Source organism: Culex pipiens, chromosome 1 (genome assembly GCF_016801865.2).
Source record: "Culex pipiens pallens isolate TS chromosome 1, TS_CPP_V2, whole genome shotgun sequence".
Taxonomy (NCBI): Eukaryota; Metazoa; Arthropoda; class Insecta; order Diptera; family Culicidae; genus Culex; species Culex pipiens.
Genome location: NC_068937.1, coordinates 34,628,691 through 34,646,314, shown reverse-complemented (window position 1 = coordinate 34,646,314; position 17,624 = coordinate 34,628,691). Strand labels below are relative to the sequence as shown.

The 17,624-nt window shown below is 46.5% G+C and overlaps 2 protein-coding genes across 3 annotated transcripts; one reads left to right on the top strand and one right to left on the bottom strand.

Moving 5' to 3' along the window:
* Window positions 1-66: 66 nt before the first annotated feature.
* LOC120418110 (NKAP family protein CG6066) lies at window positions 67-13,367 on the bottom strand. 2 transcript variants are annotated; one of them, XM_039580380.2, is made up of 4 exons: window positions 1,868-2,136; window positions 587-1,477; window positions 351-519; window positions 67-293 (listed from the first exon to the last, which is right to left on the bottom strand). In XM_039580380.2, the coding sequence occupies exons 1-4, from the start codon at window positions 1,994-1,996 to the stop codon at window positions 139-141; spliced, it is 1,344 nt and encodes a 447-aa protein (XP_039436314.1). In that variant the 5' UTR covers window positions 1,997-2,136; the 3' UTR covers window positions 67-138. The 2 variants fall into 2 exon arrangements, with proteins under 2 accessions (XP_039436314.1, XP_039436315.1); XM_039580381.2 differs by lacking the exons at window positions 67-293; window positions 351-519; window positions 1,868-2,136 and adding an exon at window positions 12,000-13,367 and having other exon boundaries at window positions 1,349-1,477.
* Window positions 9,787-11,906, top strand: LOC120418109 (gastrula zinc finger protein XlCGF26.1-like). The gene is made up of 2 exons (XM_039580379.2): window positions 9,787-11,662; window positions 11,720-11,906. The coding sequence occupies exons 1-2, from the start codon at window positions 10,372-10,374 to the stop codon at window positions 11,872-11,874; spliced, it is 1,446 nt and encodes a 481-aa protein (XP_039436313.1). The 5' UTR covers window positions 9,787-10,371; the 3' UTR covers window positions 11,875-11,906.
* Window positions 13,368-17,624: the final 4,257 nt, after the last annotated feature.

The window sequence follows — 17,624 nt, the reverse complement described above, 5'->3', positions numbered from 1 at the left end:
CTCCTGACGTGCGTAGAAATCATTTCTTAGCATCGCAGCTTGGGAGGCATGTCGACGGTCAAAATGAATAGACTTTCAAAGGGATTTTCTTCAAATTACAATGTGAAACAAGTCAGAGTTTTTCTTATCAACCAAACTTTATGCCATTTTGTCAGCTTTCGTCTCCTCGCCGTCATCCGGGACGCGTCCCGCGTGGGTCTTCATGTGCAACCGCAGGTTCCAGGGCCGGTTAAAGTCCTTGCTGCAGATAGGACACACGTGCGGTCTCAACCCAGTGTGTAAAAATCGGTGATCTGGCAACAGTGAAATTTGAAATATTAACGAACAATTTTAAAAATAGATCAACTCACTTCTGAACTGTGATCTCGTCCGGAAACGCCGCTCGCACAAGTCACACTGATAAGGCTTCTCCTTGGTGTGAATCAGCTTGTGGTCCTGCAGGGTCTTCTCCCACTTGAACTTCCCGGGGCAGATGTCGCAAGCGAACGGGCGCTCGTCCGAGTGACTGCGCATGTGGAGCTGAAAGCCGGAAGACCAAGCTTGTGAAATTTGGATTTTTACTAACATTTTACGAAATTTAACTTACTTTCAGCAAATTACCCGTAGTGAACCGCTTGCCACAAACGCTGCAAATGAAGCCGGGCTCCGCGTGGATTTTTTTGTGATTCTGCAGGACAGAAGAGCTGCCCAACGTCTTGTGGCAAATGTCACATTCAAATTGTCGCTTCTCCCTTTTCGCTTCAGGATCGTGCTGGACCATGTGACGAGACATACTTTCGGCGGATTTGAACCGCATCCGTTTCTCCTTTTTCGCTTCCGGATTGTGCTGGACCATGTGACGAGACAGACGTTCGGCGGATTTGAACCGCATCGGGCACTGCTCGCAGGCAACGTTCTTCTCCATGTGTTTGAACTCGTGAGCCTTGAGTTGATGCTTTTCGTTGAAAGCGTGGCCACACACGTTGCACACAAAACTCTTAATGTTCTGGTGAATGTTCTCCTCGTGGCGCTTCAAGCCTCCTTTCTGGGCGAATTTCATGCCACAGCTTTCGCAGGAATACCTCTTAATCCCTTGATGCATATCCTGGTGCAGCTTGAATGAATCCATCCTGCCGAATACTTTATCGCACACGGTACAGCGATAGTCCTTCTTCGGCCGTATGTATTTCGGCTTCTCCCGACTCTTCACTGGAACAATCTCGTTCGTATCCTTCTCCTGCTCGTCAACCGGCGGCATGTCTTCCTGTAGCTCCTCCAGCTCTGGTTTGAACTCCAGCAGCGAACACTCGATAGTGGGCTCAATCTCCTCCGCATCTTCCGGCTCAATCTTTACCTGCTGCTGCTCCTGCTGGGCGATGGAAATTTGCAGTCGGTTCTCAGCTTCGACGCACTGCCTAACGAACCAGTACGCTTCGTCCAGGCGCTCGATGCAGTCCTCGCAGAGGCTTCGGGTCACTACCGGCTTGTCGTGGTTAGGCTGCGGGGGGTTTATGGTTTGTAGGTTTGCAAATTCTTAGGCTTAAGGTAACTTTTAACAAAATTTGAAGTGTTGAACAACAACTGGCTTCCCCAGCTACAATTTATCACATCGAGTTCTGCTAAATAGTGACCCTTTGCCTAAGAATTTGCAAAGTGGCTTCAGCTGTCAACATGATCTAGAAGTGCTCGTCGAAGTACTGTTTCCACCTTTCGATCACCTCGCGCTCGTCCGTCAAGATTCCCCCTTCTTTATCCCGACACATTTCGACTCGCGGCATGAAGCCGTTCCGGGATTGACTGAGTTTCTTGCAGAATTTACGCGTTTCGTTGGATCGATACAGCTGTTCCATGTCCTCGCACTCCAAATCATCCACCTCGAAACCCTTACCTGCAGCTGGCTCAGTCGCATCAACTTTTCGCTCTGCTCAACGGTAAGATCGAACAGAGCTCGGTCCGGCCTCTCGCAGATCCAGCAGACCTCTTGCGAGTGCTGGAACTTTACCGCGATGGGGTCCATTGTTGTGTCAGGAGATGCAAATTTATAGACGATTGCAAATTAATTAACTATTTTCAACAGAAATTTGTGCGGTAAATCTTCAGCAATAGTTTGCTGTACTGTTTGTAAACAGCTGAGCCGTCTGACGTTTTGATGTACACTGAAAAAATAAGACACTTTTTTACTTGCGTGAATTCATCCTCCCACGGATCCATCCTCCCGTGAATTTATTTCGGCCCCTAGCGGTCAATGAGAGAACTATACCCAAGACACCAACCATTGATATTCTCTAATAAAGTGGCGCCATCTCGTAGTAAAAAAAATAACTAAAAGCGTGAATTCATCCGGCGGCAATACACACGAGCTGGGGACAGCTTTTATCGTGCTGGGTGAAATGGCGAAGCGCGTGATTGGGTGGTGGCCAGTCAACGACAGAATGTGCCGGTTGAGAATCAAGGGCCGATTCTTCAACCTGAGCATCATCAACGTGCACAGCCCGCACATGGGAAGCGACGCCGATGACAAGGACGCTTTCTACGAGCTTCTTGACCGCGAGTACAGGAAGTGTCCAAAACACGACGTCAAGATTGTCATCGGCGACTTGAACGCTCAAGTTGGCCAGGAGGAGGAGTTTAGACCGGTTATTGGGAGGTTCAGCGCCCACCAGCAGACGAACGAGAACGGCCTACGACTCATCGATTTCGCTACCTCCCGAAACATGGCCATACGTAGTACCTTCTTCCAGCACACCCCCCTATACAAGTACACCTGGAGATCACCAAACGACACGGAGACGCAAATCGACCATGTTCTCATCGATGGTCGGCACTTCTCGGACATAATCGACGTCAGAACCTACCGTGGCGCGGACATCGACTCAGACCACTACCTGGTGGTGGCAAAGCTGCGCCAACGCCTGTCCGAGGTCAACAAGATCCGGTACCGTCGCCCGCAGCGGTATAACCTGGAGCGACTCAAGGACCATGAGGTCGCTACCCAGTACGCGCGGGGGGCCTGCTGGAGCCATATGGAAGCAGCCATAAACGCAGCGGCATCGAGCGCCATCGGGTACGTGGACCGAGTTCGACGGAACGGCTGGTTCGACGAGGAATGTCAGGCGATTTGGGACGAGAAGAAAGCAGCGCGGGACAAGTGGCTGCTGCACAACACCCGTGGGAACAAGGAGTCGTACAAACAGTTGCGAAGACAGCAAACCCATCTCTTTCGGGACCAGAAGCGCCGCCTGGAAGAGTTGGAGTGCCAGGACATGGAACAGCTGTATCGCTCCAACGAAACGCGCAAGTTCTACAAGAAACTCAGTCAATCCCGGAAAGGCTTCATGCCGCGAGCCGAAATGTGCCGGGATAAGGACGGAGGCATCTTGACGGACGAGCGTGAGGTGATCGAAAGGTGGAAGCAGCACTTCGACGAGCACCTGAACGGCCCAGAGGCGGAGTACCAGGGCGACGGGGGAAACGACGTCAGCGGTATGGTGGACGGCGAGGACGAGCCAGCACCCACGATGAGGGAAGTTAAGGATGCCATCAAGAAGCTGAAGAACAACAAAGCAGCGGGTAAGGATGGTATCGGTGCTGAACTCATCAAGATGGGCCCGGACAAGCTGGCGGCCTGTCTACACCGGCTGATAGTCAAGGTCTGGGACACAGAACAGCTACCGGAGGAGTGGAAAGAGGGAGTAATATGCCCGATTTACAAGAAGGGGGACAAGTTGGAATGTGAGAACTATCGAGCCATCACTATTCTCAACGCGGCCTACAAAGTGCTGTCTCAGATCATCTTCTGTCGTCTGTCGGAGCGAGCAAAGGATTTCGTTGGGACGTACCAAGCCGGTTTCGTGGAGGGGAAATCGACGACGGACCAAATCTTTTTGCTACGCCAAATCCTCCAAAAATGTCGCGAGTACCAGATCCCGACGCACCACCTGTTCATCGATTTCAAAGCCGCGTACGACTCGGTCGATCGCGAAGAGCTATGGAAGATCATGTATGAAAAGGCTGGCCGAATCCGGTGGGCCGGACACGTCGCAAGAATGCCGGACGCGCTGGATGCGCGCCAACCGAACCAGACTATCAATCCGTTGAAGTTGGTGTTTAATTCGGAGCCGGTTGGAACGCGGCGGAGGGGGGCGCAACGTGCGAGGTGGTTAGACCAAGTGGAGGAGGATCTGAGAAGTGTGGGAGTTCCGAGTCGGAATTGGAGAGTAGCAGCCCAAGACCGAGTTCAGTGGCAGCGCATCTGGAGACAGCTCATGACCCGGAGGTTGTACGAGCAGTAAAAGTAAAGTAAAGTAAGTGAATTCATCCTCCTCCTCAAAAAATCAGAGGAAACACAAGCAGCAACCGAAATTGAACAAGACCAGAGACTTTTGATAAAAAAACGACTAGCTTTGCGAGTTGGCCCCGAAAAAGTTTCAGTTTTATGCCTGAATACTTTGAGCTACATCCAGAACAATCAAAATTGACCATTGGTTGGGCTGTAGTTATTCCCAAATAGAACCACATACCCTAAAACTGGTATGGAAATATTAACTCCAGCAAAGATTGGCTTGCTGTGAGAGTTGGCCCCGAAAAAGTTTCAGTTTTATGCCTGCACACAAAGAAAAAATACTCTAAATTTAAAAAGATCGTTCGTTGGATTAAAAGTTCGCGTTGGTGAATATTCGTAGAAAGTTCAAACTTTTCAATTTAAAAGTTGGAAAGTTTTTGATACTACCATGCATTTATGGAACAAAATCGTTGTATCGGTAAAAGTGTTTTACTTTTAATTAGATAAGAAACCTTTTATGGCAAGAATAAACAACTTTTAATACTACAGTGATAATTCCAGAAAAATGAGCTTGATTTTTATATTTATTTTTTAAACTTTAAAACAGCATGCTAAAAAAAACATTTTTTATTGCATTTAACGCTTCTGCTCAAGGTTGGCCAACATCAGAGTCCAAGCTGTACCGATTCTTACGGTACGCCACCGGTCACTTCCGAAGACCCCAGTCTGAACGGTTCCGGATGGACGTTTCGACAAGTGACAGCAGTGTAGAGAACAGGATGGTCACGTTGCCGGCCTTCATCAGGATAGTCTTGGAAGAGTTGGCCGTTGATTCGGGAACGGTGGTCGACGTTTCCCGACTGGGAAGTGAAGTGCCTGAACGGGGAGTTCCCGATCCTGGAAGCGCATCCGGAACGTGGGGTTGATGAGGCCTTCATCCTCCTTTGAGAATGACAGATTTTTCGGCTCGCTGTTATGGTTCATTCGGCTGGAGCTGCGCCGTCGCGAGGTGAGCGTTTGTGGGCAGAAAGTTGCTAGAAGAGATGGAAGTAAGTGAAGTTTGCTAATCACTGCACACATTCTCAATACTCACAGGTGTTGTAAAACGCCGGCACTGAGTGCAACATCTGCGCTGACCACCTCCGATTATGCCGCTTCTCATCGTCCTCCTCTTGGATGGATCCTTCTCCTCACCGTGAAAATTAACTATCTCGTACTTGTCCAAAAACCAGACGTTAATCTTCTTCCACGCAAACTCGTTGTTCATGCAACGCTTCGGCAGTGCCATCTCCTCGATAATCTCGCCCCAGTCCTCGCGGGACTTGACCTTCAACCACCAATCCCGGGCCACCACCACCGAATACAACCGGTTCGAATCCACATTCCTACCTCCCATCCTACAAAAACAAACATAATCAATCACAAACCCCACAAACACCCAAGCTTCCTTCTTACCTATTCCGGTCCTGGAACAGCTGCAGTTCCTGCAGGAAGCTGGCCTTGTCCTTTTCGAGCAATAGACCTCGTCCCGCACCCGTACCACCCTCCTTCGAAGGCGTTCCGCTGCTACTGTTTGGCTCACAAAGTTTTCCGCGTCGGCTTTGTTTTGCGTCCTAGACTCACCAGCACCACCGCGGTGCACCGGACCCACCAATGTGTTTGTTTACATTTGGGACTTAGGCGTACTCGGTTACACGAGACGTCAAAATGAAAGAAATTTTACAGTCGTATTAAAAGCACATATGTGGAACTTTAGGTTCAAAAACGAGGACAGGACAGCTGCTGCCTCTCGCGGTGGAGAGCTGCAACTTTTCTACCAGTTTTTATGGCAGTTTTGCACACCGATGGGTCGTCCATAGTGCGTGTAGTAAGAATATTTTGAATTTTATAAAATTATTAAAAGTAGCAAGTTATGTATTTTTAGTTTTGGATAACAGCATGTATTTCCATCCAGCACATAATGTTGACTCAACGACACTTCGGCGTGCAATTTAACTTCATCATTTTTGACTGAACTCTTGTAATAAAACTCGGAAACTTTTATAGGGCCAAAGTGACCGCCTTAGGCGTCATCCATAAAGTATGTCACGCTAAAATCGTCCAAAAATTACCCCCTCTCCCCTATGTCACACTTTGTCAAGCTGGCTATATTTTGTAACCTAAATGTTTTTCTTTTCCTACTTACTTAAAACCAAATTTTAATTTTCTAGTAAGTTTCCTTATATTCAACATTTTTAAAAGTTACTCAAACGACAACATCCCATTTTTCGTTCAATTTTTTAATTATTAATTTTTTACAAAATTTTGGTAATCGTAAACAGATACCGGCTACATGAAATATGCATTGACCCCTCATCCGATCAAAACTGGTATACTGAGAAGATGCCTCAAGGAAACAAAATCGCAGCATGCCATGATTTGAATTTTCATTTTTCTTCTCGCGCGCCTCGCGTTTCAGCCGTTTGTTTTGCAATTTATTTACTTTTCAAGCTCCAAAATGCCGGAAAACTCCGTGCAGTTAAAAATTGCATGTTCAATAATCATGGCTCATCATTGTATTCGTTTGGGAACAGGTATTTAGCTAGTGCTGGTAAAATGGCTTGAATTCTGTGACATCGAACAAAAATGTGGGAGGTCGTCTTCTTCCCATCCCCCATTCGCAACTGCAAAATCTGCTCCTTTCATGTTTAAAACGACGATTTTATCAACCCACCCCCACCCAAGCGCCACTAAAGCTACATAATCTCCACAAATCGATAATTTTTGAAAACATTTCTTGAATTACGCAGAATTGGTAAATAAAACGAAAACAAGGTCTGTCTGTCAATCTGCGAGTGGTATAAGAGATTCAAATTTGAGAGTTGTTTATGCTAAGTAGGCTGTGACTAGCTTGGACAAATTTACACTATACCAGCGACAGAACTCAACAATCGTCAAACTTTTTGGGCTAACAGGATGTATGGAGTTCCAACCATGTGTTAAAAGTTAAGACTTTTAAGGGTGCACAGCAACCAAGGAAGTTGTTGTCTTCTTATGCCAAAATTGACAAACTTACGGACCCAATCCTGCACAAATCTGATTGTAAAAACAGGCAAATTTTGTTGTAAATCACTTAGTAGACAGTACTTTAGGGGATGAATAAAACATTATATCGATAGTTCCCGTAGTTTCGAAAATACTAAAATATCTGTAACAAAAATCTTGGTGCAAAAACTCTTGTTGATGTGCACCGTTAAATCAGTTAGTAAGGAGATTTCTAAAAACTTTACCAGTAAAAGTTTTCATTTTTAATACAAGAAAAAAACTTTCCCTCAAGCAAATTTTAGCTACTTTTTAAATCGAAAATAAGTTACTTTTGTCTTTACAGTAATATTTTTTTGTGTGTGAATACTTTGAGCCACAATCGCCAACACCTGCTTGTTGGTCAAGACCTGGGTGTAGAGTTGGTGATGTTGATGGAAGAAATTGGGAAGGTTTGGTTTTTTTTCTGGATCGGGATCAAGGCCGAAGCAATGAGAGTGCTCAAATTGATTGGATCGAATTTGGCGATCAGTACGGGCGGGTCGATGGCTTCTCAAGCGCCTGTTTCTGCACAGGAGATTCCGAGAGTCATGGCCGCACCATAGTGGACGTGCGCATTGTACGAGCAAGCAAGCAGTGAAACAAGAGATGGGTACGAGGAGCAACTTGCGAATCGCTTGGTTATTTCCGGTTCCTGCTCCCGGTTAGTCCTCAGTGATTTCGCCTCCTCCAACCTTGAGTCAGTGTTCAGCGAAATTCCGACAGCCAACCAATGCAGAATCTTCTCTTGCTGGGTCTAATGGGCTTACGCGACCAGGTCTTCCATGACCGGAGCATCGTCCCGTGACTAGCGTGGATCAATCCGAGAGCGTACAAACTACATCCCTCGGAATATCCGGGGTTGCTCTGAATAAAAAACTGCAACTGGGGACCATCCATAAACCACGTAGGCGCTTTTTTGAAATCTCAGACCCGGAACGCCCTGATACAGCCCAACTAGGCAGCGAAGCACCGTGTTGCGGAAGGCGGGGCATTGGATTAGACGCATTGTGACCTAAGACGGAGTTTGCCAAACTGCTGGCGACGGATAACTTGGTGCAATCGCGGATTCCGTGCCGGGGTGGAAAGTTCATCTTTCTATTTAATTGACATTTCTCATTTAGCAAGGCAAAAAGTTTCAGAAGGAGGTTTTTTCATAAAAAAATAAAGCGAGTTCGAGCGAGTTCATATTTCAGATTTTATTTACGAAAAAGAAGAATCGAAAATTAACGCTGGCCTCCCTGGTCACCCTGGCCTCCTTGGCCTCCACCCATGGGGTATTGCCCTCCCTGGCCTCCTTGCCCTCCTTGGCCTCCACCCATAGGGTATTGGCCTCCACCCATAGGGTATTGGCCTCCACCCATAGGGTATTGGCCTCCACCCATAGGGTATTGGCCTCCACCCATGGGAAATTGGCCATACGGCCAGTAAGGCATCATTGATTGTGGCACATACGGCATGAAGGACGGGAACGGGTACTGCTGCGGAGCAGCCGGTTCCGGGATCGGAAGACCTTGCGCCGGCACGACTGGCCCTCCAACCGATCCCGGTCCACATTCGTCCGGCATCTGCAGCGTTCCGGAGTCAGCTTTTACGGCCGGAGCAGTAATTGCAGCCGTACCAGCACCGTTCTGTCCCGCAAGCGCTCGAATACGGACCAGGTCTTCCCTCTCCTTCTTCAGTGCTTGGCCGTGTTGGTTTAGCCCGGCCTTGGCCGAGTTAATCCCCGTACTGGTCTTGCAACTCATAGAGGCGCGTTGAGGACGCAAACAACGGGTCCAACAAGTGTCTTGCGACCGTCGTACTCTCCGGAACCTGACAGAAGCTGAACGGCGACAGCTTCTTTTGCCGCTCTAGCTTCCTCAGCTTCTTCGCATTGCTCAATAATTCGTAGAGCTCGGCCACCGAAATACTTAAAATTCCGGATCGGGACCCGTATCCATATCCGTCTCGGGATCCATAGCCGTCCCGGGATCCATATCCGTCCCGGGATCCGTAGCCGTAGCTGAAACTTTTTCGGGGCCAACTCTCACAGCAAGCCAATCTTTGCTGGAGTTAATATTTCCATACCAGTTTTAGGGTATGTGGTTCTATTTGGGAATAACTACAGCCTAACCAATGGTCAATTTTGATTGTTCTGGATGTAGCTCAAAGTATTCAGGCATAAAACTGAAACTTTTTCGGGGCCAACTCTCACAGCTAGTCGGTTTTTTTAATAAAATGGATGAGGATGAATTCACGCTTTTAGTAAACATTTTTACTGCGAGATGGCGCCACCTTATTAGAGAATATAATTATCAATGGTTGGTGTCTTGGATAAGACAATTCTCTCATTGACCGCTAGGGGGACGATGAAATTCACGGGAGGATGGATTTCACGGGAGGATGAATTCACGCAAGTCACTTTTTTAACGTTTGTATCTGTCACAACTGGTCAAACAAAAGATTTTGTTCACGAGCTTCGTGCTTTATATTTTTTCAGTGCATGAGTGTTTGACAGTCAAAAAGTTTGTTTGTAAACATTGCAGTTTGAAATTCTTATTAAACTTCATTTAAATTTGAATATTTTTTAGTTTAATATAAAAACTTTTCAAAGTAGAGATTATTGGAACCGAACATAATTTCATCGAGCACCTAATGTTGACACATCAGCACTTTGACGTTCAATTACAGCTTCTAAAAAGAGTTTTCAACTGAAATCAAGTAATAAACAGCTCCATAGGCCGTGATTAAACAAGTTTCCATCAAAAGTTTTGCAAAAACATTTTGTAGTGAGAAACGGCAAATGAGATGAAAATAGGATCGAATTGTTAACATGCCAAAAGAAGAATAAATCAAAGGACAACTCAATAAGTGCATACCATTACGGGACAGATTCGTATCGCTTCGCGATGTTCTACAAAGTTATTTTTACTATATAGCGGAATTTGGAGGAACAACTCGTCTCTTTGTATTGACAGTAATGCATTCTGCTAAAACGCCCAATTAAACCCCAACTACAAAGTTGTTCAACAAGTGATTTGATGATCTGGGCCCACTAATCCTTCAGCATGGAAACCGCTGTAAAGCTCGAACAACCTTTGTCATCCCAGCCGGAAGCGTGCTGGATCTGCGAGCTGCCGGCGCCCGACTTACACGACCTAACCGCCAACCGAAATGCCCATCTGGCCGAGAAGCTGGCGTCGTTGACCAAGGGAGATCTCAACCGGGAGCATCGACGAAGTCTTTGCGCCGATTGCACCGTGAAACTGAACGATGCGTACCGGTTTGTCCAGCGATGCGTTGAAGCTGAACGACGACTTGGTGGCGATCCGGAGGTGAAGGTTGAACAGGAAGAGGATCACTTTGTGGAGTGTATGGTGGAAATCAAACCGGAAGAGGGGGAGGAACTGCTGGAAGCGAAGCTAGATGGTGAGCAGGAAGATGCGAGCGCGCAATCGGAGGGTTTCAGCGACGAGGGGGAGGATTCTGATTTTGAAGTCGAGGAGGAGGAGCCTAGAAGAAGGGGATCGAGGAAACGCGAACCGAAGTCCAAAACGTTTCAGTGCGAAACGTGCGACGCCACGTTCGACGTGCGGAAAGACCTGCACCAGCACATCAAGACGCACGGCAAGCGGCGGTTCCCGTGCAAGCTGTGCGACCGTATCTTCGTGCGGAAGGCCACCCTGCAGGACCACATGAACAAGCACGAGGGAGTCAGGAAGTACAACTGCGACAAGTGCGGCAAGACCTTCACGCAGCGGGCAAATTTGATCCGGCACGTGAAGAATATCCACCTCAACGAGAAGGGCTTCCCGTGCAGCTACTGCGCCAAGCAGTTTGCCTCCAAGAACAACCTCGAGGTGCACGAGCTGACCCACATCACGGTGAAGAACTTTGCGTGTGATCAGTGCCCGCGAGCGTTCAAAACCGAGGCCCTGCTGAAGCGCCACCGGATCGTCCAGCACTTTCCGGAAGAGCAGAGTGGCACGGCGGCCGCCGCCGGCGCCTCCGATGAAAAGGGAGCGAAGAATCTGCCGCAGTCGCGAGTAACGGACACGAGGGAGTGTGAAATCTGCCACCAGGAGCTGTCGAGCTATGCGGCGCTTCGTACGCACATGCTGCGCCACTCGGAGCCGGTCTTTATGTGCAGCGCGTGCGGGAAACGGTGCACGACGAAGAACTTGTTGAAGTTGCACATGCGAAGTCACTCGGACGAGCGCCCGTTCGCTTGCGACGTCTGTCCCGGCAAGTTCAAGTGGGAAAAGACCCTGCAGGAGCACAAGCTGATTCACACCAAGGAGAAGCCGTTCCAGTGTGACATTTGCGAGAAGTGGTTCCGCACGAAAACGCTGCTGAGAAGTAAGAGGAGACTAAATTATTCCAGAAATCCAACTAACGCGAACCTTTCAATTTCAGACCACAAATTTCTTCACACCGGGTTGCGGCCGCACGTGTGCGTTATTTGCAACAAGGACTTCCGGTGGCGCTTCAATCTTAACCTGCACATGAAGGTGCATCAGGGAAGGAAGCCGGATGGGGCCGGGGCAGAGGAAGCCAGCCCAGCAACGTAGAGTTACGAATAAAAGTTTGAGCGCGAAAACAATGCCGTGTTCTTTTCAAGTCCTTCGAAAAAAGTCCCGACTTCGTTCCAGCTTGGAATCGTGAAATAAGTTTATTTGTATGGATTAGTACTTACACAATTGTCTCAGCGCTTGTCGCTGGCCAGCTTGGCACTGATCATCTCCTTAAACTGCGACAGGATCTTGTTCTCGCGCTTCTGGCGTTCCTCCTTGCTGAACATGGCCAGCGCGCGCTTCTCGTCCGCCGAGTAGATCTGGTTTTCCTTCCGGATACGAACCGCCTCCATGCGGCGATGTCTGCTTCCGCTCATCACGTACCCGACGTCCTCAAAGTTGGCGATCTCGTCCGACGTCAGCCCGATCTCACCACGCCGCGGAATGCGCTTGCCCTCGGTAACGTACGCGGCCATGGCCGCACCTTCACCGGGCAGCAGCGCCCGGCCAAGGTCCTTCAGGTTAAGGTTGCCGCTGTTCTTGACCGGCCCCACAATTTCTGTCCCATCATCCTCACCCACCGCCGTTGCGCCCTTGGAACTTCCCGCCCTGGCCAGCCCACCGGACTTGTCCTTCTCGACCCACTCCTCCTCCGCTTCCCCGTCCGACGACGACGAACTCGACGAATCCGAGGACGAACCCTTCTTCTTTTTCTTCTTCTTCGAGTGCTTGTCCTTCTTCCGGTGCTTCTTGGAAGACTTCTTTTTCTTTTTATCCTTCCGATCGCTTCCCTTCTTTTTCTTCTTCTTCGACGCCTTCTTGGCCTTCTCCGCAGCCTTGTCCTTCTCATCATCGGAAGACTCCCGTGGCGACGGCGAATCCGCCCAAGCCGACGCCACCCCCTCCTCGCCAATCACCTCCCGCTGAAGCCGTCTCGACTGCATAAACTCCTCGTTCATGGCGTCGTTGCCCGATCGTCCCCCCGGCCGATAACTCCGGTCCGCGTCCCTCCGGGACTGCTTCTCCTGGTACATGTCATGCTCCCACCGGTTCCGACCCGGCTGTTCAAACCCCAACCCAGCCCGCCCCCGATTACCATTAAACTGCTGATGTTGCTGCTGCTCCCGACTCCTGGACCGTGACTTGCGTCGCTTCTCCGGTGTCCTGGACCTTCGGGATCGACCTCCCCGATCCCGCGACCTGGACCGCCGCTTCCTCTCCCGGGAATCGGAGCGACGACGTTGCCGCTTGACCGGCGAACGAGACTCGTGGCGGGATTTGCCCTTGTCGTTTCGTCGCTTGGACGACCGGCCGCGGTCACTGCTGGAACTTCCACTGCTGCTGCTGCTGTCGCTGTCGGAACTGGTCGAGCTGTGGCGTTTTTTCCGGCTGTCGCGGTCACTCTTGTGCTTACGGCTACGGTGGCGCTCCCGCGAGCGGCTCCGACTGGGCATGGTGAAGAGTTTCGCTGGTTAGTTTATTGAAAGTTTTTTAATCGTTTTTGCACTATTTTTAACAAAATTTTATCGCAAACAACGGCAGCGCTGACAATTTTGCAGAAGTTGCTTTTTGTTTACCCTTTGCTGTCAAAAAGTGAGCGTTCGTCGAATGATCTTTCGCAGAAATTTGCTTAGGGTGATTCCACTGTACACTAGAGATCCTAAATAGGGAGACTGGTCGAAGTGAATTTGACGTACCCAAACAGGCACGAGACACCCTATTTAGGGTCTCTGCTGTTCACTACTTGCATCAATCAAGTTTTTTCGAAGATTCGCAAATTTTAAACTCTTTCCCAGCCATGCCATATATTTTATATACAGATAACTCGTATTATACAGATTTTTCAATCCCATATACAGATTGTTTTAAAGATTTTAATTTAAAAAAATAAAAAAATTAGTAGGGGAACTATACCCTTTATCAGCCTATTTCTATTATCGGCCTATCAGCACTTTGAACATGAATTAAAGCTTTCATAAAGAGTTTTTGACTGTTCCAAAGTAATAAATAGCTCAAGGGAAAGTGAGCAAGCAACTTTCCATTGTTGATACATCTGAAAATGTTGATTTAATAGCGGAAAACGGCAAAAGTGATGAGAATTGGTCGAACGGCTTAGTGTGATTAAAATGGGTATGTTTCCCCAATTATGCTTTAATATGATTAAAAAGCTTAAATCTGCTGTTAAGGCTCTGAAAGGCATCATTCCCGATCAGCCATTTGGCGGCCATGTTTGTTTTAGAAAAAAACATTAAAATCTTGATTCAGAATGTTTCAATCAAAAAATGGGTTTCTTTGAGTTGTTTGTAGAAGTATTTTATATACAGTGATTATTTTTTCATTTACTATTTCTGGACCCTAAATTCAGAACCATCATTGGAGTTTGTTCAAATATTACGTCCAGTAATTTTTTTTTTACTACTTTTTTTATTCTTTGTCCTCTGTCTTAACCTATACCCTCGCCTATACCCTAACTGGCTCAATCGGCCTTGCCATCACGGAGCCGTGCGTCTATTTATAGATCCGAGATCTATTGTTCTTCGTCTTGATGGATGTTGATGAACTCCTGGGGGTCTTGTTGGAAGAGTCTTTCTTCCTTCCTTCACGCGTTGCGGTGTGGTTGGTTGGTCATCTTCCCGTCCATTCCCCACTCACCCACCGCTAGTTGTTGTAGTGGGGGGAGTGGCATGTGTGTGTGTGTGTAGTAATTAATCGAAACGAAACTATTGGCACTACGCCCCCCGGGGCATGGCCTTCCTCTAACGTGGGATTTCTGCTCCAGCGCCTCTGACGAGACAGGAGAAACCGGGACCGACGTTTTACTTCACCATCCGATAGAAGCTCAGTGGATAAGGCGGGAATCGAACCCGTAATTAATCACCGTGTGTGTATCTGTTGCTCCCAGAGGGAGCAGGGTGTTCAAGTTGCCACCGAAAAATCGGTGGCGAGGTGACCGGGCGGGATTCGATCCCTGATCGTCTGCTTGAAAGGCAGATCGCTTAACCATTCGGCTAAGTACCCGGACGAAGGTCCTACTTGACAACTCGTTCCAAGGGTACCATAGTTGACCCATCGAAAAAAGTTGTCATGTATTTTTTTTTGTATTAAAATGAAAAAAAGTGATCATAAATGGTTTTTAATAGTGTTTTTTACCGTTGTACATAAAAAATTACATAGGGCTTTAGTATACCCAATTGCCGAGCTACCGTGGCCGTTACGGGTTTCGGACACTATCCAAGACACTATCAAAAAAAAAAAATAGTGTGTGTAGTGCAGGGTTGCGAATGAGCGAGCGAGCCAGAAGCCGTGCTCGCTCATTTATGAGCATGAGGACTTAACAGGTAGCTTGTGTTCACTCATGCTCAATGCATGCGCTCGCGCTCAATGAGCGCTCATCAGCAAATCAGGTAGATTTTTAGTATTGTTGATGAATCTGGCACAGGCTAATTGGATTGCCACTTTTAAAGATAATTTCATCGTGAAAAAGGGATATGAACTCATCAAAGTTGCATTGGTATTTTAATTTTGGTTAACCGCAGTAAATTTTCTTGAAATCATAGGGCTTTTGTTAATTTGATTTGGTTAACCGTGGTGGATTTTCTTGAAATAATTCAAACTGTCAAAAATCCACCAAAGCATCTACCGGTGGATACTTTTCTACCACAGATTTTTGTGCGATAAATGTGGTAGATGCTTTGGTGGATTTTTGACAGTTCGAATTATTTCAAGAAAATCCACCGCGGTTAACCAAATCAAATTAACAAAAGCCCTCATTAGTTGGCGTCAAACTGTCAAAAATTGATCGCGGTGGATTGCGGGGGATACTTTTCTGCCACAGTTTTTTTGTGTGATCAATGTGGTAATGGTAAATGCTTTGGTGGATTTTTGTAAGTTCGAAATATTTCAAGAATATTTACCGCGGATAACCAAAATCAAATTAACAATGAAACTTTAATGTTGTCCGCCTATATTTTTTTTAGAATTTGATAATTTAGAAAACTAGTTCTGATCAAATTCCCGATAAATGAAAAATGACTGACTCGCAACTGAGGTGTCTTAATTTGCTAAGAATCCCAGACACTATTTTTAGCTTATCTCACTTTCAAATTAAGAGTAAACTATCAAGGAACGGAATTGTTAGGTCTTAAATAAGCTGTAATTAGGATGGTAATCGATCGATACTTTTTCAGCTTTATTAACCCCTTCCCGCCCAGAGCAAAATCGAGATTTTTTACGTTTTTCCACATTACTCGTAACTGGATTGACCAAATTGGACGAAATTTTAATGGTTATTAGCTGGGTGCAGAATAGTGGTCCGCAAAGCGGCCTCAATTTAGAACTGTCAAAGCGGAACCAATTTACTGTTTGAAAAACAATACCAAGAAGTGGCAAGTATTGTAATCGATCTATGATTTATTTTGTCAGGAATAAAAAAGTCGAGGGCGTCGAGCTTTTGAGGTATTCGAAGTCAACACAGTTTATGAAGAGGGTTGGAATCGAGATTGGCATAATTTGTCACTAACATTTAAAAAAGCGCTATGTCTCACGCAAAACCTATGTTTATGACGTTTTTTGAAATGTTAGCGATGAATTATCAATAACTATGAATGGCACCAGCTAAATAATATTGAATAAACTTACTCCGATATTATCACTGCGCTTCAATGCTACAAAATCACGGAACTCCCATTCGGTTGCTCTTCAGATTCATAAAATTCCACCCACTTCTGACGCAATTGTTCGTCTCGTGGAAAACAAAGAAGGACTCTTTTGGCCGCCCATCGCTTAGTATACGAACAAAAAAAGCACAAAGCACTTAAATTTTCAGCGAAAACTTTAAAATCAACAGATCCAAAATGTTTCAAAACAAGTCACTTCAGCAGCAAAAAATATGTCACGCTTGAGCTTGAACATAGCCTTCTATTTTGTTTATGTTCACAGCTGTAGCCTGCTGTAGCGCAGTTGTATTAGTGAGGAGCAGTGGGGAACATTCGGAAATCACGTTACGCATTCTGTCTTTTCAGCACCCAGGTTATTAGTTAACTTTATATCTTAACTAATTCAGGTTGAAGCAGGTTAGAAAAATAAATGGTAACAGAGAAATTTAATTTTGAGTCCAAAAATGGTGCTCTGGAGTAACCATGGGCGTTAAAGGGTTAAATAGTGCACTTTCACGTGTCACTCTATTATCAACTTTTTTTTATTAATCGAATTATTTCTACACAGTAAAAAAGTGTACATTTGGAAGGTGCAATGTTGCATGATTGAATATTACCTCTTGAATGTTATAATTTTACCTCGATTTAGACTGAAAAAGTTGCATTACACCAGAAAAGTGGCAAAAATACACATTTTCAGAAGTAAAATTACGCATTTTTCTAACATAAAAGACGTACCCCTTCCCAGATATAATATTTCTATGGTTTTTTATCTGTGTACAGATCTTAATGTAACAACTTAACTCTGACTCAAAAACAAGTTTCAAAACAAAAAATATGACAAATAACTTCATCCAATATTAAGATTAGCTTATTCAAGCCTCCATTAAAAAAAACAACCTCGAAGCTCTGCTGAAAAAAAAGTTATTATCGTTTACCAGTTACAGGCTAGTACGCAGACCGGAAGGAAAGGGGTCAAGAATCAGCTTTACGAACAGCAGAACAAAAGAGAGGGAGCGTTTTCTTGGGGCTTTTCTTCACCCTCTCTGGCTTGCTTTCGCTGCCGCTGCTGCCCATTTGAAATTTTTCTTGACCGGTTCCTTCCGGAGTGCATACACCGCTTACAGGTAAACATATCGTTCATTTTGCTCA